This window comes from Neocloeon triangulifer, unplaced genomic scaffold, assembly GCF_031216515.1.
Source record: "Neocloeon triangulifer isolate White Clay Creek 2 clone unplaced genomic scaffold, ASM3121651v1 ptg000004l, whole genome shotgun sequence".
Classification (NCBI taxonomy): domain Eukaryota; kingdom Metazoa; phylum Arthropoda; class Insecta; order Ephemeroptera; family Baetidae; genus Neocloeon; species Neocloeon triangulifer.
Window position 1 is genome coordinate 3,339,282 of NW_026775547.1, and position 25,783 is coordinate 3,365,064.

The 25,783-nt window shown below is 37.3% G+C and overlaps 5 protein-coding genes and 1 pseudogene across 5 annotated transcripts; 3 read left to right on the forward strand and 3 right to left on the reverse strand.

Annotated features, from left to right (window-relative positions):
* Positions 1-426, reverse strand: LOC132193350 (histone H3). Its single transcript, XM_059613964.1, has one exon. It carries the CDS (start codon positions 409-411, stop codon positions 1-3), a length of 411 nt encoding a protein of 136 aa, XP_059469947.1. The 5' UTR covers positions 412-426.
* A 182-nt stretch (positions 427-608) lies between these two features.
* On the forward strand, positions 609-1,336 carry LOC132193459 (histone H4). Its single transcript, XM_059614158.1, has one exon. It carries the CDS (start codon positions 623-625, stop codon positions 932-934), a length of 312 nt encoding a protein of 103 aa, XP_059470141.1. The 5' UTR covers positions 609-622; the 3' UTR covers positions 935-1,336.
* Positions 1,337-2,204: 868 nt separating this feature from the next.
* On the reverse strand, positions 2,205-3,106 carry LOC132193396 (histone H2A). Its single transcript, XM_059614038.1, has 2 exons — positions 2,643-3,106; positions 2,205-2,590 (listed from the first exon to the last, which is right to left on the reverse strand). The coding sequence occupies exon 1, from the start codon at positions 3,083-3,085 to the stop codon at positions 2,711-2,713; it is 375 nt and encodes a 124-aa protein (XP_059470021.1). The 5' UTR covers positions 3,086-3,106; the 3' UTR covers positions 2,205-2,590; positions 2,643-2,710.
* A 226-nt stretch (positions 3,107-3,332) lies between these two features.
* On the forward strand, positions 3,333-3,881 carry LOC132193397 (histone H2B-like; annotated as a pseudogene).
* Positions 3,882-4,135: 254 nt separating this feature from the next.
* LOC132193386 (anaphase-promoting complex subunit 5) lies at positions 4,136-8,230 on the forward strand. The gene is made up of 14 exons (XM_059614025.1): positions 4,136-4,269; positions 4,742-4,917; positions 4,979-5,064; positions 5,124-5,536; positions 5,773-5,920; positions 5,974-6,179; positions 6,239-6,356; positions 6,409-6,537; positions 6,591-6,806; positions 6,862-7,055; positions 7,267-7,522; positions 7,573-7,753; positions 7,813-7,889; positions 7,945-8,230. The coding sequence occupies exons 1-14, from the start codon at positions 4,256-4,258 to the stop codon at positions 8,050-8,052; spliced, it is 2,322 nt and encodes a 773-aa protein (XP_059470008.1). The 5' UTR covers positions 4,136-4,255; the 3' UTR covers positions 8,053-8,230.
* On the reverse strand, positions 8,131-25,303 carry LOC132193387 (serine/arginine repetitive matrix protein 1-like). The gene is made up of 6 exons (XM_059614026.1): positions 25,063-25,303; positions 22,756-23,186; positions 18,374-18,910; positions 17,087-17,255; positions 9,828-10,486; positions 8,131-9,257 (listed from the first exon to the last, which is right to left on the reverse strand). The coding sequence occupies exons 2-6, from the start codon at positions 23,097-23,099 to the stop codon at positions 9,074-9,076; spliced, it is 1,893 nt and encodes a 630-aa protein (XP_059470009.1). The 5' UTR covers positions 23,100-23,186; positions 25,063-25,303; the 3' UTR covers positions 8,131-9,073.
* Positions 25,304-25,783: the final 480 nt, after the last annotated feature.

The window sequence follows — 25,783 nt, forward strand, 5'->3', positions numbered from 1 at the left end:
TTAAGCGCGCTCTCCGCGGATGCGGCGGGCGAGCTGGATGTCCTTCGGCATGATGGTGACGCGCTTGGCGTGGATGGCGCACAAGTTGGTGTCTTCGAAGAGTCCGACGAGGTAGGCTTCGCTGGCCTCCTGCAGGGCCATCACGGCGGACGATTGGAAGCGCAGGTCGGTCTTGAAGTCTTGGGCGATTTCACGAACAAGACGCTGGAAGGGCAGCTTGCGGATGAGCAGCTCCGTGCTCTTCTGGTAGCGACGGATCTCTCGGAGGGCGACCGTGCCAGGTCTGTAGCGATGGGGTTTCTTGACCCCACCGGTGGCTGGGGCGCTCTTGCGGGCTGCCTTGGTTGCCAGCTGCTTGCGAGGGGCCTTTCCTCCGGTCGACTTGCGGGCGGTTTGCTTCGTACGGGCCATGTTGACTTGTTGAGACGAGTTGAAACATGTTCGTACTTGCAGCGACCGGTGTATATATAGCACTGGAAGCCCCGCCCACCGCTAGATTTTAGCGCGCTCGCTGTTCATTGCTAGGGGCCCCTTTCGCGCCTTTGCTCGCGACCCCTTCTATATAAACTGCGTGTTCCAACAAGTTGGCATCAGTTTCGTTCCGACGCAAACAGGATTCAACATGACTGGACGTGGAAAGGGAGGCAAGGGACTCGGCAAGGGAGGCGCCAAACGTCATCGCAAAGTGCTGCGTGACAACATCCAGGGCATCACCAAGCCCGCCATCCGTCGTCTGGCTCGCCGTGGCGGAGTCAAGCGTATCTCCGGCCTCATCTACGAGGAGACCCGCGGAGTCCTGAAGGTGTTCCTCGAGAACGTCATCCGTGACGCCGTCACCTACACCGAGCACGCCAAGAGGAAGACCGTCACCGCCATGGACGTTGTCTACGCTCTGAAGAGGCAGGGACGCACCCTGTACGGCTTCGGCGGTTAAGCGACCAACAACCGCTTGACGAAAAATCGGCCCTTATCAGGGCCACCCAAAATATTCCAGTAAAGCTAAGCAAGCAATCAGATTATTTAAATTAAAATAAATTAAAAAGAAGCTAACTGATGTATGTGAAAATTTATAATAAGTAAATGAATTTATTTATAATTAATAATGATGATATCATAAATTTATAAACTAGATTCGTTTTGTACTGTACAATAAGCCAGGTACAAGCAAAAGAACATTTTATGACATCACAATTTTATCAAATACTAGCTCAAAAAGCAGAAATAGCAAAATTTTGAAATCAATAATGTATCACGTTTTTTTTTATATATATCACAGTCGGAGACAAATTATTAAAAAGATGTATGTTAAAGAATGCTTGGAATATTAATAAAAAAATCAATGATATCATTAGGAGCTTCAAATTTATATTTTCAAAAATCATCAGCTTCGGACTGCATGAGCACAATGAAATTTACATTTTTGTAAAGAAAATTACATAAACCAAGAGGAGACCTATCAACCAGCAGATCATTAAACATGTTTTTCAATGGTATATAAATTAAAAGTAAATTTTAGTTCTGTTTTCTATTTAGGAGACTTATTAAGATCATCTCATTTTAAGGACCGAATCTGGCATTTTGCTTGATCATTGTTTGGTTTTCATTCGGCAAGATTGGAATTGGTTTTTACAACCATGAGTATCAAAGGTTTTTAATAGCAAAGCGTAGACGATTTTCCTCAAATTTTGCTAAAAAATACTGCAACTGGTAAGCAGCCAATTCGGCGGCCATCTTGGCTTCGCTTTCTCTTTACCAGCTGCGCCGTTTGTTGTGCTGTTGGCAAGCTCGACGCAGGGCATAATATTATCTTCATTGCAACGTGGCCGCCACTGCGGCGGTCGATCGACAAATTAAGCTAAAAAGGAACTACCTTAAGTAACTCGCTCTTTGAGCAATTAGATTTTTTTTACATGTCAAAAGCCGTTGCGGCTCTTATTACATAAATAGAGATGCCCTTTTACTTAATTATTTTTTAAAATTAAATTTAGTGGGTGTAAATGTAAAAGGATTATTATTAATTTTAGTATTTTTTTTTTACTAATTTTGCTACATAGTTTTTGTAAATGCACCAAATTTTATTTTAAATTATAATTAATATAAAATCATTATCATAAAGTATAAATAAACATAATTAAATATTTCAGCTGAATGTATGGAAAGGCCCGGTTCATTAAGTTTGATAGTGATAATAATATGGCAACTTTAAATTTTCTGAATTTAATCTAGATTTATTTTATTTTAAAAATTTTAATATAACCATGTTTTAGAGAAGCATTTTTTTAATTGTGAAAAATGCGAATTTAAAAACTCCACATACCATACCAATTGCATGTTTTTATTTAACCCGCTGTTCAGGTGGTAAATTGAGCTCCAAAATGGTTTTAATAAAAAATTGTAACTTTTAATAATTATGAACCTTTTGGAAATATTAAATTAAAACTTCACAAAAATTTCCTCTCGTTTTATTACATTGAAAATACTCACCTGAAAATTATTCCCCTTTTGTCAAAATACACTTGTTAGGTATTTCTGGACTAGCAAAATTAATCGTAAATCTCTACAATATGATTTTTGGGTGCGGCTACTAAGACTGCAAAAATTGAAGATCACCATAGGTTAGGTATGATTAGACTATTGCTTACTCAATTCAAACTTGAGTGTTTTGGGTGGCCCTGAAAAGGGCCGATTTTATCTGATGTTGGTGGCGAATTTAAGCCTTCTTGTCGGTCTTCTTGGGGAGAAGAACAGCCTGGATGTTGGGCAGGACACCTCCCTGGGCGATGGTGACTCCAGAGAGAAGTTTGTTCAACTCCTCGTCGTTGCGGATGGCCAGCTGCAAGTGACGGGGGATGATGCGAGACTTCTTGTTGTCGCGAGCCGCGTTGCCGGCCAACTCGAGCACTTCAGCGGCGAGGTATTCCATGACGGCAGCGAGGTACACCGGGGCTCCGGCACCGACACGTTCGGCGTAGTTTCCCTTGCGCAGTAGGCGGTGAATACGGCCGACGGGGAATTGAAGTCCAGCACGGCTAGAGCGAGTCTTTGCCTTTCCCTTCACCTTGCCTCCCTTTCCACGTCCAGACATGTTTGAGCTTGTGTGAGTTGGTTTGTATTCTGCAGGAGAATGACACGAAAGTAGCCGAGCTTGTTTATATACCTAGAGAGGGGAGTGCGATGCGAGAGTGGCACTCCGAGCAGTAAGCGGAGCTCCGAACCAATAGGAAGCGGGCTTTTGAATGCTCGTCTCCTATTGGCTCGCTCGTTTCCAGGACATTCTGATATAAATACTCTGGCTTAAACGGGAAACGTCATCAGTTGCAGTTGAACCAACGCTCATCATGCCACCCAAAACCTCCGGAAAGGCAGCCAAGAAGGCAAGAAGTCTGGCAAAGCCCAGAAGAACATCAGCAAGTCTGACAAGAAGGGAAAGAGGAAGCGCAGGAAGGAATCCTACGCAATTTACATCTACAAAGTGCTGAAGCAGGTCCACCCCGACACCGGCGTTTCCAGCAAGGCGATGAGCATCATGAACTCGTTTGTCAACGACATTTTCGAGCGCATCGCTTCCGAGGCAAGCCGCTTGGCGCACTACAACAAGCGCTCCACCATCACCTCCCGGGAGATCCAGACCGCCGTCCGTCTCCTCCTTCCCGGAGAGTTGGCCAAGCACGCCGTGTCTGAGGGAACCAAGGCCGTCACCAAGTACACGAGCTCCAAGTAGAAGAACATCTCTACACATCCCCTTAAATCGGCCCTTATCAGGGCCACCCAAATCATTTCAGTCGGAAGTACTAAAAGCAATGAAACTAAAATAAAAAAATATAAAATTTTACGTGAAAAAAAAATAAAGATTAAAAGATGCTATCATTAAAATGAATGTGAACTAAGAATATTTTTTCTTATTGCTAGGAGATTAACATAATAAAGAAATTATAATTAAAATACTTGCGTATTTGGTCATGGTTAGTTCATTTTTATAAATAAATAAAGTTGGAAATTTTGAAGCAAAGCTCTATGTAAAAAACTTCACAACTTCATTCGAAACAAATTTATAACGTTTTTTATTTAGCTTGTGTGTGTACGTATTTCTCGTATTTCTATTCAGTTCAGTATACTATTGATTTTTGTGAAAGGAAAAAATTATAGTTTCCAAAGTTATGTTGCCCCTACTGCAGATCGCTTGCTCACTTCGTCCCGTTGGCGTTGGCAACAATGTAAAAGAAAAAACTGAAAACAAAAACAACAATCTTTTCAGATGCCGGCGCCTAGGTGAATAATATTATTCTTTAATTTTGAGCCCTTAATTTGACAAATATACAGTTTTCATTAATATAGTCATTTCAATACCATGATTTATAGTTATTCTATTTGCATACTGAATAATGGATTATATCTCTATAAACAATGGTTTAAAGGATGCATTATTATATTTCATTTTTGCTTTTCACATTTTCAACTATTTATTAGTATTATTTATTTATATTTATTACTTTACATTCACTGATGAATTGCATCTCTTAAAAATACTAGATTATTTCCATGAAAAAGCTTTAGGTTCTATTGTATGTTTTATTATTTTTCTGTTAAGGACTCCTTATTGACATAGTCCAATCAAGTCTTTACAACAATGGTTTGCTAAATTCCCAATAATTGCCAAAAATGATTTCTATTGTTGTAAAGACTTGATTTGACTATGTCAATAAGGAGTCCTTAATGTAATAATTAAATTTCAAATGCACAGCATGGACGAAAAAGCCACCGGCATAGACAGTGCGTCCCAGCAGGGCGATGCACAGAAAGAAACAATCACTCCACACAAAATTGCAATTCTCACCCTCGTCAAGACCTTTGGCGAAATGAAACTTGAGGTTTTAAACAAGAGATGCAGTGACGATGACACTTCCCCTTTTCTTTCCCGTAATAAGTTTTTGCCAAAATAATATAATGTCCATTTTAAATGAGAAATATTTTCCTGCAGGACTCGGCTTTGCAATGAGAGAACAGTCAGTGCTGAATCCGAAGTACAGAAGGACATTCTGCATGCTGGTTCTAAAATTGCTTCAAGTAAATTATTTCGCGTGTTTTGTTATTTATTTTTTTAAATCATCCGCAAACATTTTCAGGATCCAGATCTAACTTTGTCCCAGCTGCATTTGTTGCTCTTAAGCAAACAGAACGACATCTTCCGAGAGTTTCTGCCCGAATTTCACAAAAACATGCTCAACGTCATGAGTAAAGGAATCGAAGGACTGATGAGTCTGGTGAAGAGAGTTTCGCAGTTGCTGACAGAACCAAACTCGGTCAACCCGATCATCACCAAGAGCAGCATCCTGGGGCTTTTCATCAGACGGAGCTCAGTTGTTTTTGAACAACTCACCTGCTCGGGAGTTGTGGCAGTTTTCAAAGTTTTCAAGAGGTACTGCGAGGCGTGCCCGGCGTTTCTCAACATGGACTGGATGCAGGCAGCCCCGGATGGTCCTCCGGAAGAAGAACACGACGAGCAAAAGACTGACCTCACCACACTCAAGGAGGAAAAGTAAGTTTTTTATTTCATACGTGAATTTAGAAAAATTTAACCAAATACCGAAACGATTGTTTCCAGTTTTTGCTTCTTTTTCTGGCCCCTTTTGGTGGCAATTTTACAGACTTTACTTCAAAAATATTAAAATTTAAAGAAATCTGAAAAAAATTACTTTCTCATCGAGGAAAATCCCGATTGGTTTGCCAGTTTGTTCAACTGACAAATACTTTCAATCCACTTTATTTCAATAGGGGTGCTTTGTGGACTCGAAGGCAAGCTGATTTGTTTTTGGCGCAGCAGTCTCTTTTGCTACAGAAAAACGACGCATCCATCGACACCAAAAAACTTCACACAAACATCCAGCAACTCCTCCGGGCCAATCCTGATTGTGCCGAAGCTGTAAGAAATTGCAACAATTTAAAAAAAAATATATTTATTTTACATCCTTGTAGTACTTTCTGGCTTTCCTGAATTTCCTGCGAGTGAGAGACTTCCCAGCCGCCCTGCACAGTTTGCACAACTGCTTTGACCGAGGAGGTGGACTTTACTTTGACCCCAACAGCAAACAGCTCTGTGGAAACAGCAATGACGAGAGAGCTCGGAGTTTCCGCTACGGAGCTCTCAATTTGGCCACACTTTACGCTACTTTTGGTCACAAGTACAAACAAGAAATAAATCTAGCTCTGAAAATTTTTCAAAATAATCATCTTTTTATAGAGAAGAGGCGTTATTTGCTTTGAAAGAGTGTGTCATGCTCGCCCGAAGTGCGCACTGCAATTTTTGTCTCCAACATGCACTGAGCTGGTTTTGCAAATTGAGTGATCAGCCTGGAAAGGTTTGTTTCTGATTTAACTTATTTTTATTTTTTATTAATCATTTATCATCAGGAAAAGTTGATGGAATGTTCAATTGCCAGGAGCAGTGAATTTAATCTTGGCTACTTGACTTCGCTTGCCATCCAGTCCTTGTCGCAACATGTTTCCAACCAGAACATGTCTCCAGAGAAAATTTTTGAGGTAGATTTACACATTGAATTTTTTTTATAATAATAATTGTTTTGTGTGGAAAGCTGTTGTCCCAGAGTGACATCCTCAACTGTCAGCACTCTTTGCAAGATTTGGTGGGAAACGCATTTGCTCAAAAGGCCAGTTTGTGGATCATGTACGGCCGGCCTGCCATGGCTAGTTTATACTCCCAACTTTTGCTCCATTCCGAGGCGCAGGACTTGAATCCGGAAGCAACTTGCGCCGCTGTTTGTCACCTAGCAATGCAGTTTATGGCATTTGTAAGCAATTTTGTTTTGCCAAAATAAAGTGGCTTGAAAATTGTAATGATTTTAGGGCGACCAACTGACGAGTGCAGTTTTGCTTTCGTATGCTAGAGAGAAATTTCCTCAACTCGACATTCAGCCCGTGTGGATGAGGTGCGAGCAAATTTTGGGATTCATCAACTTCATCAATCAGGGTTCATGGCAGCACGCTAAAGTTGCGGCAGAGCAACTCAGTGCCACCGACAAGTGGGAAAGCGCCATTAGGTAATTTATCTCTAATTGGGTATTAAATTATTTAAAAATAAAAAATAAATTAAATGCACTTAAATGAGAAATGAAATGAAGAAAAAAACTAAATAAAAAAGTAAATTAGTTCTTTTTTAAATTCTCTTTGCATAAATTTTCTATTAAATAGCTTATTTTTATCTTTACTGGATTTTTCTTTTGTATTGATATATTTTGTATCTTCCTTTAGGATTGCTGAGCTTCAATTTGCCCAAGGTGATCGAGAAAAGTCCCTTCAGGGATTGAATTCCATGGCGAAAAAGAGCGTCACCGACAAAACGATGCCCCTCATCGTCAAAATTTGCAGCATGTCATTAGCCTCAAAGTTGCTGGAAGTTTCACCTTTCTCGTACAGCAGTCACTTAGTAAAGGCGCTCGGAATGGCTGCAAATCACAACCTAGCTCCTTTGAGATATAAAATTATTCTTCAAATAGCTGAGCATCAGGTATTCTGGCTGAAGGTTGGATTATGTAATTTATTAACAATTATTTTCAGTTGCAAATGGGCCTGGTCAGTCAAGCGCTGCAGCTGATCAATTCTGTGATGACGATGGTACTGACCCACTGCCCTCTTCATGATCAAGGGTCGTTTTTGTTCTTCAAAGCCAAATGTAGGATATATGAAGGGAACTGCAGAATTCCTAGTAAAGATTCGACTGACCATTTTAGCATTTTGGGTAAATTGAAAAAAAAAAATGAAAAATGAAATAAAAATTAATGTACTTTTCTGATTTAGAAATTCTTGGCCAGGCCAGGCAATGTTTTGAAAAAGTGCAAGCTGTTGCTAAAGTAAAAGAAGTCCTGCTGTGCATGGTAAGTCAATTTCGAGACATTCCGCACCACTCAAAATTTAATTAAAAACCTTCAGTTGTTGCTCTACCATTTGCATAATCTGGAGGCAGAGAAGTTCAAAGTTGCCTTGGAGTTGAGGGTGTTTGAAGAGCAGCTGGCATCTCGCAAAACGTCCCACGTCTAAATGTCTTCAAGTGTGAGTCGTCTTTTTTTATTTTAAAGGAATAAAGCAATTTTGTTTTATAAGGAAAACAAGCTTGGGCAATTTTTATTGCATTCAATTTATTTTTAACGCAATTGTACAACATGAATATGGCAGGTTTGCAGATGTACTAATAATAAAATTGCATGATTATTATAAAGGTTTACGTTAGTTCGAAAAAGTTCTTTTTATCCTGCCTAATTTAGGAAAAGTAGTCGTTTTAGTATATGCCAGCAATTTAAATATTGAGTCTTGATTTGCATATTTATATTTAACGTTACTAAGAACCTGTCCGATGTTGCAACAATTTCCTCCAAATTAGCACAGACTTGAGCGGTCAGACGCGTGACCGTGAAACAATGGCGCAAGAAAGAGGGCCGCCTCTTGAAAAAGTGAGTGAGTTCATCTCTGAATAAACACTTGATGCGAATATGCGGAGGAGGCGCCTCTTCCGTGTCACTCTCCTTTAAATGTGCTTTTGAGAGACTAGTTGAATGTTTAATGTTATTGTTCGCACCTGTTAAAAGTCAATTGAATAGAGAGAAAGACAAACTAGGAGTAAAATATACTTAAACATATAAAAAGAAATAATATATACGCTGAATAAGTCCTTCTCTCACAATAGGAGATGGAATATTAACTATGTATTTTGCTATTAATTGCTTTGGGATTGCTAAATTTTTCTCATTTGTTGAAAACATCTCAATCCAAAATCACGATTCAGATATCACTAACTGTTATAGAACGTTTTGTCACAACCCCGTGACTTTTCATCACTATTTAAATTCAATATATATGGCAATTCATTATTTTCTGTTAAAAATTATTAAGTTGATTGACTCCTCTTAATTTTTTCATTTCATGTTAATTTTTAAAACTCTTTGTTTGTTTATGTTTGCACCAGTTAAAATATCGGGGAAATTCTTGATGATCTGCTCCGCAGATCAATAAGATTTGCACGGAATATTTACTCTATATAAAATATGATAGCGCCGTTTTTAACCTAGAGCCCGTTTACGTTCGTCCTAGACTTGTATTTTGGGGTTCGACCCCTCTCCAAACTGCTTCCGCTGCCACCGAGCGATTCGATGGAGGCGGTCATCCTGTTGCTGGGGCCTCTGGGGGGCTTTGTGTGGTACCTTTCAGAGCCCTCGTTTTGATAGTAGATTTCAGGGTTACCCTGATACCTAAAACGAAAAATGATAGAGAAATTAAATTACTTTTACTTTCAACTATCTTTCATATAAACGCAATTTTGAATAATTTATTTAACTTTCAATTTAGATTATTTTGAAATAATCTCTTGCGGTTAGCCAAATATTAAGAAACTAAGTGAATAAAAAAATGCATAATATCTTATCTACTCATGGCAATTATCATACAATTTTCACCATTTAAATGCACTATAATCCGTTCTGGAAAATAAAACACTATGAAATTTCTGGAAAGCTTAAAAATAAATTGCGATTGAATGATTGTTCTTAATTATTAGAATTAAATTGACAGAAATGCATAATTTTTCGCCACCTGAAGCAGTTTGACGACAAAATGAATTTAGGAGCAATAACGATGACTTGAAAACTTCTGTTAAGCTAAATTAATTATATTTTATTATTTTCGTTAATTTTAATTAGTATTGTTTAATTTTTAGTTATTTAATAACTATTTTTTAAGATCTTGAAATTTGTTAATGCATTTTATAATTTTCAATCCACATCTTTTTTTTCAATTTATAAAAATCTGCAAATGTAAATTACCTGCTAGGTCTCCATGGCGCCAGCACGGAGAAGGAGCGGCTGAGGTGCTTAGTGGGCTTGTGGGCGGCCAACTCCTCCCTGCTGACGGTGCGCCTGGGGCCGAAGCGGCCCGGGATGTCGCCGACGGCCGCGTTGTGTAAGTACATGGGCTTGGGGTCGTTCTCGCTCTCCTCGGAACTGTTGGCCAGTCGGTTCTGGCGCTGCTGGACGCCCCGACGGGCGCCGCTCGGGCCGCCGCTGCTCGAGCCTGACGAGGGCTTCTGGTGGCGCGGCTTGAAGTGGCGCCGCTCCAGGGTGGCCGGTTCGGGCGCCGACTCGGGGTCCGTGTCGTCGAAGGGGCGGCGGAAGCGCCGGGGTGGCGCCTCGTGGTGGTGCAGGTTGTCGACCTTGCCGTTGCTGCTGGAGGAGGAGGACTGGTGTTGCTGCTGCGGGGCTGGCTGCGGCTTCTTGGTGCGGAAGGTGAAGCGGTCCACCGTCTTGAACCAGCTCAGTTTGGGCGCGTCCAGCACGGACGATCCGCTCCTGGAGGCCGAGCGCCGCGACGAGGGCGCCGGGGGCGGCGCGTGGGTGGTGTGCATGCTGCTGCTCCGCTTCACTGGCCGCCGCTGGCCCGATGACCGCGACTGCTGGGGCAACGGCTTCAGCTCGTCACACGACGCCTGGGAAAAAAGACATCGAAACTTGTTTGAGAATACAAAATCAAAGTAGCGGCGAAATTATTGGTGGGGTCGTAATTGGGACGTGTAATGGAATTAAAAAAAAAAAAAAAAATAGGGAATTTTTACTGCTAGGAATTCTTTGTATGGAAAGAAAAAAATCATAATTGCGCAAGTCAGATAATTAAGCACTAAACAGTATTTTTTTGATAATTTTATCTTCAAGTTACTTATGAAGTTAATATTTTTGCACTAGAAGTAACAAAAATGGTTTTGAAATATTTATTTCAAGGATGGACAAAATCGCAATCGCATCATATTTTGGAAAGATGATAGCAATCGCAAAAGGTAGTCGATCGCAGGCTATCATTTGCGATCTTTTTGCGATCACAGAAAGCAGTTTTAATGCTTAATCTGGGAGAATTTAATACTAAAACTGGAAGAAAATTTGAGATCTCGTCCATCCTTTTTTATTTGCATTTTTTTTTATTTAAATTTTAATTTTAATTCATAAAAAATAAACTAATAATGATTTAAAATTTATTTCAATAATTATTGAAGACAATTTAGATTGATTTAAGTCTTTGTGTAATTTTTTCTATAATTTATTTTAATAAAAATCAATGAACCATATTTTTACAACATTTTGTTACAATTAGCTCTGATTTAAAGTTTTGGGAGGAATATTAATTAATGTGCTGTTAAAATAAACTTTTTAACAAATTACAATTGTGTTATCAAATTTTGGACCGTTTCCAAGTAAGCACAGCGGAAATTCGAAATTCGCTTTTTCCCTAAAGTACTATTGAGTGCCGTTACTTTTTTGCCTGCATAAATTCTGTAAATCATGAGAGCTGTCTCTCATTTTCACTCGTTGCATAAATTTACCAGCTCTTTTTAGTGACACAGGTGCTCCAAATGCAAATGCTTAAAGTGAACAATAAACACTATTTAAATTCAGGGCAGCCGAATGTAACTAGACGAATGCGCTCAATTCATTCACCGGTTCATTATACGCCCTTCATTATTTTATTTTACTTCACTCGCACGATTTCGTCATTAAATAATAACGCCGTGTGTGTTTCTATGTATGTATACGTGATCGTGTCTTGTTTTCTCGGTAAACACCAAACCTGGAAACCTGAATTCGCTCTTAAATTGAAAAGTAGCAGTTCCATTCAAGTGAAATTGTTGATCAAGGAAAAGTAACTCGAGATTTCTACTTTGATTATTTGGCTCGACAGAAAATGCATATTAAAATTTTCTCCACCTTTTTTCTTTCTCGATGAAATCAGAAGACACAAACGGCGGCAGCTCTTTCCAATATAACACACATAATTAATTTTCTCTCTTGCCTGTCCCTCCAATTACTCGTCTTCATTCACATTGAAATTTATCATCAACGGCCTCTGTTATAATCATTTTATAAAAAGCTGTCCAGCAGCAGCGTATTCTAATTTAATTTTCTCCGCACGCACAGACGAGAGAACTTCTTACTTAGATTTATGGTAATTAAGTATAGTAGAAAGAGAGATTAAAGAGCTTGGGGCCAAATTTATTCAAGCGGAGCTTATATTAATGTATATTTTTCCCGTGAAACATTCGTGCAACTAATTAAAGTGTATACGAAGCCTTATAGATAGATTATTGATTGCCATCAAGGAATATATCGGCAAGACGGAGGCGGCGACTTTTGCGTGGGCGATAAATAAAGGCTGAGAGATCATGTGAGGAAAGAGAGATGCATGCATGAAAAAAGTATGTGTGCTAAAATAAAACGCGCCGCGACCGGGTTCGCCGCGCATGTTGCGGGAAGTGTTACTTTTCGCACGTCTCGACAACCGATATCTCAACTCTTAATATAACACTCGGCTATTACAAATCATGGCACTCTAAAAACACACGACGAGGGCAAAGACCTTCACACGATTTGGAAAGTCGGCTAAACACAAAATCATGTAATAAAAAATAAATCAGTGAATTAACACGCAAAATTGTTTTTTTCTTATATAGCGGCTGAATTTTTAAGCCAATAAGTTTATTATTAAATTTAAAAAAAAACATTGCAGCGGAAATTCTAATTAATATTAATATTTTAAACTTAAGCATATATCATCAGGTGAAACAGGTAAAGGTTTCTTTCTTACATTGAGCTCAAATTTTAAGTAAAAAAGATTCAATTAAAAGACTTTTAAGCGTATAATTGTTTCCACATTATATGAAAGAAATAAAATGAAATTTTAACAATATTTTTGTTCTGAAATTCGCTAAAATTATGACGACACCGGTTTTTCTTTAATGACTGGGCAATTTTTTTAAATAAATTTTCATCATTTTTTTTTCATAGATAGAGATCAGTTTTCAAGTAATTTAGAAAAAAAATGACTTCATAATAGCAGACATAGTTAATCAACTATTATTGTATTATTTAAAGAATAATATTTAAAAAGTTATTCTTGTTGCTTCTTGTTGTCACGACTTTTGAGTTTTTTAAATGATTAAAACTGTTTGGCTTTGCAAATTTTCAAAATATATGAAGAATGTATAAGTAAAGCGAAACCAAATAAGGTTTAATCATTTATTTACTGTATATTTTAATCAAAATAATGTTTTTTTTTTTTTTTATATTTTGCTGGTTTGATTATAATCTCAATTTGTTGCGGCAAGAAATAATTATGGTGATACAAAAAACTAAAAATTCAATGAATCCTTCTTACTGGAAATTATCTTCTCTGAAAAGAATTAATTACTATGCCCTCTAACATTATTATTTGATCTTGCGTGATTATGCGGAACTAGAGATTTTTGAAGTACACTTATTGTCACTCATTACCATAACTTTTCAACCGTGTCGTTATCATTGATTTTTATCGTTCTCGCCGTTAACACCTCTTGTTAATTTCATTCAGAGCCTTTTTTAATGAGCGTGTACAATAAAACCTGCATCTTTACAGCACTCATCTTGTAAATATCGGTACAATTTTATCCCCTAGACTCTCTCATTAGCACACGCGCGTGAGCGATAAAAGAGCGGGGGCGAGTAAATGCATATAAATAAAAAGAGGTAACTGCACTAATAATCGCGCATCCCCCGCATCTTCCAATGAAATAAGACATGTAAATAAATATAAGAATGCAAACAAATAAATTATCGACAACACCGCACCTCTCTTGAATGAAATGCGATTTCAATTTATAAAACGCACGACGTCATCAGTCATCTGCGTGGCTTTGAAGCGACCGCTCTTTTTCTTCGGAATCGACCTCGTCATCTTTACGCAGAAGATGTACAACTCTTTGTAAGCTACTTAAACATGCAAAACGTATATTATAATCGAAATGCTCTGCGTAAGCCCACGTACGTGCATGTGTAAAGATATAATAAGAGAGCTAACGGATGCACACATATTTTCCTCTCGGCGCAGGGATGGAGTGATGCATCTCGCCGTTGAGCGAAATTTGCATCGTAAATAAGGAAACGACAGAAAAGTTCATTTAAAGCAAGCACTCGCGCTGAAAGAAAAGGCATACAATGCCGTTTGTGCATGAAAAGGAATAAAATAATATACAGTTGCGCGCCGTGAACTGTTCAAATGAATGGAGAAAATAATACATACTTCTTATGTGTGTTTATATGCAGAGGCGATAAAATGAGCCGGGGCAGATTCTCTTTCTCGGCAGACGGAATGAGGCTTCGTTATTCCGATTCACATGCACGGCCTTTGTCTTGTCAGATTTTCAATCTGGCTTTCGCGTTTTGTTCGATTTCTGATTTGCATTTTGATTTTTATACGGGTTAAAGTGAATATGCATCATTCATGAGAAATTTTATGTTTATGTGAAGGCTCAGATTACGATTTCGCCTTTAATGCGCTTGAGTTGAAAGAGAAATTTGGCATAATTTGGCATTAAATTTGAGCCAGCATTTAACTTTTTTTAGAATAATATTGTCATAAAAATACTATTGAATGCTTTTTTTAATGCACAATTTGTTTAACTTACAACTAAGATTTCAAAAAGATCAAACAGAACCGATGAGCAGGATAAGAATAAAAAAAACTGCATATTATATAAGTGGATATCTGACCTCATCTAAATAAATAAAAGATTAAACCGGATCAGATTGTAAATATTTATCTCTCAAAACAAATCTTTACCAGAGTTTATTCTTATCTGTTAAATTAAAATATTATTTGAGTTTTTTTAAATCCCCCGCCAAGTTGAGATTGATGAGATCACTTGCGGAACAATGCAAACTCCTTTCTTCCTTGACTTACTTGTTTTTATAGATTGACAACAGCTTTCTTTTTTTACCAGATTTCTTTGATGCAGAAAAAGAAATTTAAATCTTACTTAAAGTAAATTTGTATCGTATTTTCATAATTATACATGGTTCATATATTTAGTTTTGAAGAATTTCTGTTGATTCTTGATGTTTTAAGCTTTTCCTCAATATGGGTTTTTTAGCCTAATTTTTCATAGAAAAAGAATATCCTGCTCTAGATGTTTTTTCTTCTTCTATGAAGCTATAAACGGCTCAAAAAAACCCAACGAGAAAAAGCCGACAATAATTACGAGGAAACGCCGACTTTCAACTCAAATCACCAGAAATTATGCTTTACGTTTGTCGTCAAAAACCCAGAGCATAATTTATTGAAAATTTAATAAATAAATGAATGAAATTGGAATTCGTCAGATTAAAATTCATTTTTTTGATTTTTTGAAGGCTTTGAAATTTACAAATTTTTCAGTCTATACCAGCGACCATTGAAATTATTATGTAACAGAAATAGAAAACATCCCGTTCGTGATCTTCTCTTGTTTCGCACTGGGATGCAGATTTCGCAGCTATGATATCCTTTTAAATAATTGTTTTAGTCGCTATACACCTGAGGGCTGCTCGTGGGAGACTCGTGCGGCATAAATAGTTAAAAAATTGTTGCCCACGAGAGAGACGAAGGAAACCGAGTGTGAAATTCCACGTCTCTCTCACGAAAGCGTTCAGTTTCGGTTCTCCATTTCGTCTAATTTGCATAGTTTGTTAAAATAATACCCGCGCCGCGAATCTGTGAAGCGAAGATTAAACGGAGATGCGTGTGCACTTGCGGAACTTTAAAGAAAGATGCTCTCGCTCGCGAATGAGCAATAACTTTATGGCTGCTCCAGGATGTTTCTTTGTTTGCGCATACATAATAAAGCGAGCGAGCGGCTGAACTTAAGGCAAAAAAATAACGCACGAGAGTGTGTGTGCGAGCAAATTCTGCACGCTTGTCTTCTCTGCATCTCCCCGTTTCTTGAAATGTGTTCCTTTTGCACAAGGGAACCCTTCATTGATCAGAAAAAATTGGACACAGAAATTTATTTCATAATGTTTTCCGTAAATTATATAATATGAAAAATAAATTATACAAGAATTGAATTGTTGTGCAAGAACATTTAATAATTGGAAATTCATTTTCCAAAGACATTTGCAAATTGTGGAAAAACTTGATTATTTGGATGGAAAAAATTACTAACTAAAATCTACTCCTCCAACAATTTTTAGCTTTTAACTCACCAAATTTTGTTATATTTATTAATATTCAAATAAAAATAAATAGAAACAATATAGAAATAAGCTGTGTTTTTTTTTTTACAAAACTGACAATCTTATCTTATCATTATTTGTTTTACAACTTTTCCTTCAACCATCTTTACATTTAATTTTTTTTCTTTTTATTGAAATTAAGCAATTCCTAATCTGCAGCTAATTCTATTTATAGTTTTCCTTTGAAAATCAAGCATAAATTTCAAATCTAACAACAGTTCCCATTTGGCCAAATCAACCTTTCAAAACTAATAGGATTACAGAATCTGGTAAGAATTTAAATTTTTTTTTATTTCAGGTTGACGAACTAATTTACGTTTTATATTCTAGTATTTTTCATACTGAATATATCAATACAGGAATGGGAGAAAAATATTGAAATAAAGAATTTCTCTGCAAAATGAATTTCTGCTCAACGACGGCGACCTGTTATATTATTCCAAGGCACAAAGTAGCCGAGTGAGGTGAGGCCAAAGTGCTTCGTAATTGGGAGTCATTAGCATTAGCGACGGATTGTGAGCCGAAAAAAAATTTAGCACACGAACCGTTTTGTATGAGAATTAAAACGTGTGGGCTGCGCTCAATTATATATTCAGAGAGAGGTGCATCACGATTTGCAGGATTTTGTCCGAGCTTCATTTTCATTTATTAGCATTAATTTTTTTTTTAGCATATTTTCAAACCGAGTTGAGTTTCGCAATTTTTTTTTATATTTCCGCGAGCTTTTAAACAAGACCCATTAATTTACACACACGCATCATGCACTCTCGTGAAAGTTTTAAACATCACTTTCTGATCAGCAGACATTATCTCCTGTGTGGGTGCCCTGGTATGTAAATTTTCACCGTTCGGCTGTTTGAAGGAAGCAATAATCTGGTTTGAATTATGCGTGTTGGTTGCGCCAACGCCACCAATTTTCGCTTTCTATCAACTCTCGAATTTCTATGCTAATTTGATAATTGCATGTTGGAGGAATACAAAGAAAGAAGCTAATAGAGAGAATTGATAAATCTTACCTGGTCAGTGTCCGAGGGGTCGTGGGCGGATTTGGTACGGATCACGGGCCGCTTCAGAGTGGAGCTTTTGACTTCCTTGGGCTCCTCGTTATTTTTGTTCTTGTCGCGGATGAAAAAGTTCTTCAGCCTTAGTTTTCGCTTCTTCTTGTCCTTTTCTAAAGTTTTTGTTCTGTTCAGGCAGTAAAAAGAATTTATCTCGGATTAATATTAAGAAATAAATTTAGAATATTGTAGCTGGAATTTCTTTGTTTCATATAATTACTGACAATGAGATACTTTTGTTTTAGGACTCATTAATTTTCTGCACAAATTAAGTTATGCTAACTTGCACGCAGGTAATGAAGCAGACTAAAAAAAAATAATTAAATTACGTATTCTAGGCTAATAGAATGGGATGTTTTTATTTTTGAATTTAAAACAATATAATTCATAAAATTTGGCCAAATATAAAGTTTGTTAAGTAAATTAAAATAAAAAAAAAATCATTTCTTGATTAAAAAATTTAATTTTGAGAAAGTTCAAATAGCATCAAAAGATTTATATTTTAAACCTTTATAATTTGTATTCGCTTGCAGAATGTCTAATCTAATTAATTTACCGAAATTATATCATGCTTTCTCCTGAAAATGTTAACTTTCAATTTATCTCATCCCCAAAAGAGATTAAAAATATATTCTTATTAAAAGTTATCTTGAACAATCAAACTATTAGTAACGAGGCTACAACAATCCACTAGCTCAAGTGACTATTCATTGGATCCAAAAAAACAAATTAACATTAGAGATTAAACATTTGTCCTTTTCATTTTTGACCAATAATATTGTTGTAATAAATTTAAATTTTCCATTTTAAAATCCAATTATAATGGTGGAGCACGTACTCAAATAATATAAAAAACACAATAAGCATAAGAATATTATTTTTTGATTTTAAATTTTGAATATGGATTCTATTCACTTAAACGATTGTTTCTAAATACTCAAAAAATTAACTCAATGCTATTTGCTCCTAAAAAACTACTATGAAAATAAATTTAAATTCATTATATACAATTCTACTGCTTAGCAACAGTATCTAAATTTAATATTCTATTTTCTTTAAAGTAAAACGTAACAAATGAAATTTAAGAAGTTTGCACTACACATAGAATTATTTTAAAATTAATTTAAAAATATTTTTTTAAATTTATTCATTTATTAATAAAAAACAAATAAAATAAAACTTAAAATTAAATATAAAAATATGATATTATGATGTTAAGATAAAAATTAACATTAAAACATTTACCTGTTATTATCCTGATCATTGACTTGCGTGTCCTCGTCCAGAATGCTGAGCGATCGCCGTCTCGGACTGCTGCTCTTGGACGCCTGTTGCACCAGTCGGGCCGACGGCATGGCCGGACTTTCCCTACCCGTTTCGCGCCTCAACGTGCTCACCCTGGACGGCGTCCTCTCCGACACCCTCGACGACGTTCGTTCCGACCGCTCGGAAGTCCGGGTGCGGTGCTTGGGGTGGTCATTTTCTATTCCCGAGTCAACCACGTCGCGGCTGTTGTGGTCGGACGCGTAGCGCTGGTGCGACGACAAATTAACCCTTTGGCCGAATTCGTACTTTTTGCGCGGCGGGTCGTCGTCGTAGCGTTTCTTCGGCGTCAAATCTTCTTCGTAGCGTTTTTTCGGCGTCAGATCTTCGTCGAGTTTTTTCTTTGGATAATCGTCGTCGTAGCGTTTCTTTGGAAATTCGTCCTCGTAGCTGTTGCGAATCGGCAGGTCGTTCTCGTAGCGGGTTTTCGGATAGTCGTCTTCGTTGAATAACACTTGTCTGCAACAAAAAAAAATTGGGAATTCGGAATATTAGACGAATGATACAATTTTTTTTGCTTAATTTTTATTCTAAGTAAGTAAGTAAGAGAGATTCTTCGGGCGGCTTTGAGAATCCTCTATAATTACAACGCCTTTAATGAAGTCAAGAGATTTGGCCTGACAGTTTAATTTAATGGTAGAGGATTCTTTCCATCTGCGGACAGTAGAGAGATAATTGTTTGAGAATTTTCTGCTTCCCTTCGTGCATTATACAAAAAATTAATTGTTTAGACCTTCTGGACCTGCCACCGAGAAGAGTCATGAGAATGCACAACGACGGCAGCTGAAGGCCGCGTGTGCGCTCCTCTGATTATAAATTTTCGTGTATTTCGTGTCTGGCCGAGTTTTGCGAAAACGTCCATAATGAGGCGTGACTTCCAATTATGAATTCTTAATTTGAAAATATTCAATTTGAGAGAGGCTGCGCGCATTAATAGAGGAGAATTAATAATTTTATAATTTTACGAGCTTTTCTCTTCTCCACTCATCAAATTTAATGGACACGACTTAATTTTGCTGCGCGTTGTTTGTGAGCAATTTACGGCTTTTCTCTGGAAACACAAATAGTCATCTCGCGGGATGAGAGCAAAAAATATGTCAAATTTCTTCTTTTTGCTTATTTCAGCACTGCTTCCTGCTTTTGTAATTAATTGATAAGGAGCAAAGTGTATCACCGCTTCTTTCTCAACTTGGTCGAAACAGGTAGTTTAATTAACTGTACACGCTCGCTTTTTCCACTTGGCCAGCCCATTTGCTGCGTCGTGACGTTCGTCTTGTGCATTTTTCTCAGCAAAAATGGAAAATGCAACCAAGACGTCTGCTCGGAATATCAATGATATTTTGTCGGAGAGTAATTAGCCTGCTGCGAGGCTAATTAGAATGCAAATCGCCGCGTTTATCCTCTTTGGTGCGCGCGAGACGTAATTAATTTTCCCTTGTGCGCTGGCAGTGTTGACATTATCTCCTTTGTCTGTTTGATTTGAATGTTAATTAATCGCGGCTTTGTAGCGTTCGTCGTCTCGCGGCCTATTTTCACAAAACAATTCAGCTCCAATGAATTGAAAATGATCCGTTCATGCGAACGCATGCATAACTGACTGACATCTCACACCCTCAGGGTTCGGATGGACTAATTTTAGAAATAAAAATATTTCTGCAGGAGGGTAGGTTTTCTTCGCTAGATTATGTCGTTCAAAAACGTGGAAAATTTTAGTTGAACATAAAATAATTTTAATTTTTTATAAATTAAAGAGGCAAAATTTAAAGAAAAAATTATTAATTAAATTACAAAAAGTGGGTTGGGGAAACGCGTGCAATTTAATGATGGAAATGCATTTAAAGAGGTAAAGCAAGCATAATTTATCATATATTATACCAATATAAATAAAAAGTACAAAGCCAATAATTGGAGAAATAAGTTTTTTACAAGACAAATTCTGCTTCAAATATACCTGAACATAAAAAAAAAAACATATAATAAAAACTTATTTGGAATTATTTCTGACGGTAGGAACCTATTCAAAGGGTTACATTGTAATTTATAAACTCCAGTATTATTTCCTAAATTTTTAAATAAAATTTTAATAAAATAAATTGCACATAATTAGCATTTTTGACGATAATAACAAAAAATTGTTTTAGTTATTTATAAATTAATAAACACAACTAATTCAACAGCATCTATCATAACTTTATAATAAATATATTATTAAAAAATAAATTAATTCAGTTTATTGGGAATTATAACTCACGGATCTAGGTTGATTTCTATATTCCTCAACATATATAATTATTGAAATAAAAACCTACTAATTGCTTTTTATGACAAGCATAAACCTAAAACCCCATAAGGCGATAATTCTAAAGCAATATAATTATTGTAAATAATTTCTCACTGATTTTTCATAACATAAATGTATGATTCACGTTTCAAAGCCGCTGCGATTTGCATTAGAAGACGGTTGATGAACCTATACCGGTGGCGCACAAGTGTGAAAAGTTATTTTGCTCTTTTTTATCCCTACATATTCAGTGTGTAGAGTGAGTAACTTGATGTGTTGCGTTCAAGGGCAAGAAAGTAGCTGCAGCAGCGAGGAATCATTAACATCTAAGTTCAGCAGTCAGGCAGTGACTTGAAAATCACTTTGAAATTCAATCAGGGAAATCTCAACCAGTTTCGCGTCAGTCTCGTGACTGGCCGAGGCCAGAGGTGTCGTTTAATCGCGCAAATATATAAAGCAGCAGCCAAAGAAATTTATAAAATATAAATTAAAACATAATTGAGCAAATATATCTAATAACACGGTTTGGCAGCTGGCCAGCCAAATGATAGAGAAAATTCCTGCGACACCCACTTGCACATTATAAAATAGGCATGCAACAAAAGGGCCTTCACTCTCGAGAGCGCGGCACAATCGAAATCACTTAATCACTATCGCCGCACAACACGCTCCATTTGTGGCTACAAATGGTTTGAGAGTAAAGTTGTTGTCCCTACGCGCCAAACCCAAAATAACCCATTCACGGGGATATTATTTGCTCATTCGGAGCGAGATGATTACAGGCTCTTTTCGATTGTAGGCTTCTCTAAATTCTAGCCAATTTCGCGTTTGACGTGTCGGAAAATGAATGAGAAACATCTCCCCATTTATTCACAAGTTTTCCTGTTGTAAGCAAAAAATGCTTATTTCACACTGACGAATTCACAGAAAATAAATTTGTGGACTCGCGTAATTAGATGTATTTTTTGTAATAATAATATTATAATACATTTGCAAAAGCAGTTATTCTTCATTAATCTTAAGAGTTAATTTTTTTTCACTCATATTAAGGTGAAAAAAACTTTGAAAATGTGCTTATTACCATCAGAAAAATTGTATATCATAAATTTTTTTTAAAAATATGCCTAATTTTTGGAAAGTAAAACGAGTCTGTGCAGGTAATTTTTAACAACTCAATTTACTCAACATGTTCTTTCAATCAGGAGTCGATTTATAAATTTAATTGAATTAATTTTCATTGCCGGAGGATATTATGTGATGTGAATTTTGCGAAATTCTGATGTAATTTGATAATTAATTTGAATCAAAATTACTAAACTGTGAGCCAAATTTTGTTATGATCGCTGTTAACAATTTAAATTATCAAACACAATTATTACCAGTCTTCAATCTTATTAAGTTTTCATTAAAAATTTAAAAATATTTTTGTTAAAATTTATATTTTTCATTCATAAAAATCCTAAAAATTGTCCTATTTTCGAGCATTAATGTTCATTTTCCTCAGAATTTAGTTATTTTAAAATTAATTGTTTCATTTAAAAAGAAAGAACCAAACTTTTCTCCTGATTGAAAATTTTCTTACTCGTGAAAAAACATTATATGGATCAAAAAGAATAAGCCTGGTTCTTTATTTGATCATAAATGCGCACTTTTAAAAAAGCCCACAAAAATTTAAAATGAAAATTCTCAATTCTAGCAATTTATTATACAGTTCAGCTAGCCAATAGTTTTTGAGTAAACGTCGCATTTCTTTGCTTTATGATCATCTCTTTAAATTTAGAAAAACAAACACATTTCTCAGACCCTTTAATTAAAAGTGATAATAATTTTAAAGCAGGAACTTGTCACTTTTACGAGCCCTTTATTCTCTCAAGTCACTGCTGAATCAATAGAAACTAAAACGCCCATCGTGAAATTCCGCGTCAGGTCCACAACACGGCGCTCTTTTTTCCTTTCGCATTGTCTGCGCCGCGAGGTAAATAATAAATTTATTTATTTGCAGACGCCCATTCCACTCACTCACCTGTACTTGTTGCTGAAGGACACCTGTCTCGGCTTGTAGGCGGCGTCGATCTCGAGACCCTCGTCCTCGTCGGACGCGTTGACCAGGTGCTCGGTGACCTGCGGACTCAGGTACGAGAAGGGCCGGTTGTTGTTGTGGTTGAACTGCTTGCTCGGCGTCACCATCACTTGCGGACTGACGCGCGTGTGGTTCTGCAACTGGCGCGCCAGGTGGTTGACGCTGACGCTGCGTCGCGGCGGCGGCGCCGCCTCCAGCGGCTCCGGCGTCCGCCGGAGGCTGTCGGGGGTGGCCGAAACCGAAACCCCGCCGCCGCCGTTCATCGTCTTGTACCTGTTCTGCAGCATCTCTCAAGGCCGCGCCGCAGGTGTCGGGGTCACCTCTGATTGCCTGCTTTGATCTACTCGCTGTTGCTGCTGGTCATTTCACCGCAGCTGAAACACAAAATCGGTGCCGGGGGTTAGTTTTTGGCGGTAAAAGATTCGTTCGACTTCCGTCGGCACCGGCCGCTGGTAAAAAACGCGGTGCTTATCTATTTCCGACGGAAAAGTGCGAGTTATTTGTTTTAAAGGGTGTTTTTAAAGAAGTCTCGCGTATTGTGCAACAAGGTTGCGACAAGGCTCTCTGTGCCTTATGTGTTGGTTTGCTCAACATACAGTCATGAGAATTTTTACATTGACAGATGCTGCACCAATTCAGCCGAGAAAATGCACTCATTTTTTAACTATTACGATGAATTTTTGAAAGATAAATTGGAAAAAAAATTAAATTTGACTATTATTAGGTGTGAAATTATATGATTTCATTATTTATTTTTTGTAGAAAGTGAGTACTGGAAAAAAAATTATTGCTAAACTATTTGCACATTTGGCTCGCAAAATTCACTTAATTAATTTTCACAATTTTTGCTACAATTTTTCTAATTATGGAAAGTAAGTTTTAAAATATACTAATAAATCTTACAAGTAAAATGTTTTTTTTATAACATAAAAATTAAAAAAAAATAAAATGTTTAAATGTAAAATTAGCTCTAAAAAAACATTTTCACAAATACAAATTCTACTTCAATTTTAATAAATGTTATTTTAAAACGCTTTTATCTTTTTTCTGATTAAAAACATGGTATATTTTGTGTCAATGCAAATGTTTTTTACACTCAATGGTCAATTCTATTGCAATGGTTTCAATGCGTTAAAAGTGGCAAATTGAATACAGCCCCTTTTCCTCACCACCATTATTTTTTCATATAATTTATGCACATAGTGAATTTTAAATAAAAAATGATCCCAATTATTTAGCAATGGGATATATAGCTCCTTAATAAAAATTTATATATCTATTATATTTGCTAGAATTCCAAAAGATAAAATTTAGTCGCCGATTTAAAAAAAAAAATTAATTCCGTTGGCTTTTTATGTGCAAATTTAAAATTTAAAGCAAATATCCGCAGGATTTGTGCACATTTTAGAATTGCTCCACTTTTGATTAAAATTTTACTTACAACACTCAAGATTGTGTTATTAAAAATTTAAAATAATGTTTACAAACAGAATGCTTTTAGAATAACGAGGTAAATTCCATTTTTTTGGAGTAAAAATGTTCTGCTGACCGCATTTGTCACTGCGACGAGCAGGAAACGCTTTTCATGTAAAATTCGCAAGGAAGCAATTAACCGAATTTATACAATTATTTTGAGAGCAGAATAAGTAGCTGGACTCTTATATGATCTTTTGTAAAGAGCGCGTATTCGAATAATGCAAAACACTTCTGAATGGCCCAATTTTCATTGTTCGCAGCGGCGTGCGCGATGTCGAACACAATGCGTGCACCTCCTTAATGCAACATTCGTGTAGTCGTGCTTCCTATAATGTATTCATAATTAAATTTAAAACACGCACATTCTGCTCATTAGCGACGCTGTTCTCTGCGGCCAATAAAGAAGAAGAAGATAAACAAATAATAATATAACGAGAGGGATGCATTGGGAAATTCCGAAACTATGCACGCCAATTAAGAGGAGCAGCAGCGCAAAAAGCAGGCCTGCCTAATCGCACAACAGAGGCAGTTTTGCATATAAATCGGCTAATAATAAGCACACACACACACACTTGCATGACGTCATGTAGTATAACAGAGCAAAACTGGTCTTGCTGCGGAGAGCCGAGTGCGGCGAGACCCTTTTCTTTTTCACTTTTATCCGAGAGAGAGCCAAATTAGGGAATGAAACGAGCGGCCTGCGAAACTGCCGTCGTGGTCGAAAGAGAAAAAAACAAACGAAAATTCGCACCGACTCGAAAATTGGTAACCAACCTGTTGGGTGTGAGCGTGTTTATATAAAAAGTTTATCCTTCAAAGGTCGCCCACGCGTTGAAATCTCCGTCGCAGCTCTCGGTGGTCCTGAATCAAGTGAATGAAATTTCCTCGTCTCACGGTTTAGCACTTTGGCCCTTTCGGCCCGACTGCCACCTCCGGAGGTGGTCGCGCGATCGGCTGGTCGGAGGCGGCTGCGCAGAGGTCGCGTCGCGAGCAGGTCGGAGCAAAGACTGAGGGGCCTGAGCGCGGTGCCGCAATCGGCCAGGGTGGGGGCCGCGTTACGTAGCTCGCTCACTCCTTCTATGGCAGAGAGAAAGGTCCAGCTCCTTCCTTCGGAGAAAATCAAAAACAAAAACACACACGCCGGATTATGCAAATGCACATGTACGAAATTTTATTTTCGTCCCCGGCTGATTCGCGAAGGTCTGTGTTATTTTTTTTTCGGATAGAGAGATGGACCCGATGGCGTGGGTGGGTCGCAGCAAATGCAGACCTGCTGTTCGCCGCCACTTTCGCAATTCGACGACGCCTGTCTGCTGCGTATGTTGGGAAATGCCGCACTGGCCGCGCACATGATCGTAGTTTTGCTGAAAATTTGCATAACACAAAAAATAATTGATGATAAATGGGATATTTATGGGTGAAATAGGGACCTATATTATTCAGGTGATTGTTGCAATCGATTAAGGAAATAAATAGGTAATTTTAGGTTGAAAAA

What these genes read in the sequence shown, in the direction of transcription:
- LOC132193350 (XM_059613964.1), bottom strand. Translation starts at nt 411, where the DNA reads ATGGCCCGTACGAAGCAAACCGCCCGCAAGTCGACCGGAGGAAAGGCC.
- LOC132193459 (XM_059614158.1), top strand. Translation starts at nt 623, where the DNA reads ATGACTGGACGTGGAAAGGGAGGCAAGGGACTCGGCAAGGGAGGCGCC.
- LOC132193396 (XM_059614038.1), bottom strand. Translation starts at nt 3,085, where the DNA reads ATGTCTGGACGTGGAAAGGGAGGCAAGGTGAAGGGAAAGGCAAAGACT.
- LOC132193386 (XM_059614025.1), top strand. An exon ending in AAGTGGGAAAGCGCCATTAG is followed by an intron (nt 7,056 to 7,266) that starts GTAATTTATCTC and finishes ATCTTCCTTTAG; the next exon opens with GATTGCTGAGCTTCAATTTG. An exon ending in TGACCATTTTAGCATTTTGG is followed by an intron (nt 7,754 to 7,812) that starts GTAAATTGAAAA and finishes TTTCTGATTTAG; the next exon opens with AAATTCTTGGCCAGGCCAGG.
- LOC132193387 (XM_059614026.1), bottom strand. Translation starts at nt 23,099, where the DNA reads ATGCTGCAGAACAGGTACAAGACGATGAACGGCGGCGGCGGGGTTTCG. An exon ending in AATGATCAGGATAATAACAG is followed by an intron (nt 17,256 to 18,373) that starts GTAAATGTTTTA and finishes CTGCCTGAACAG; the next exon opens with AACAAAAACTTTAGAAAAGG. An exon ending in ACCCCTCGGACACTGACCAG is followed by an intron (nt 10,487 to 17,086) that starts GTAAGATTTATC and finishes CTTTTTTCCCAG; the next exon opens with GCGTCGTGTGACGAGCTGAA.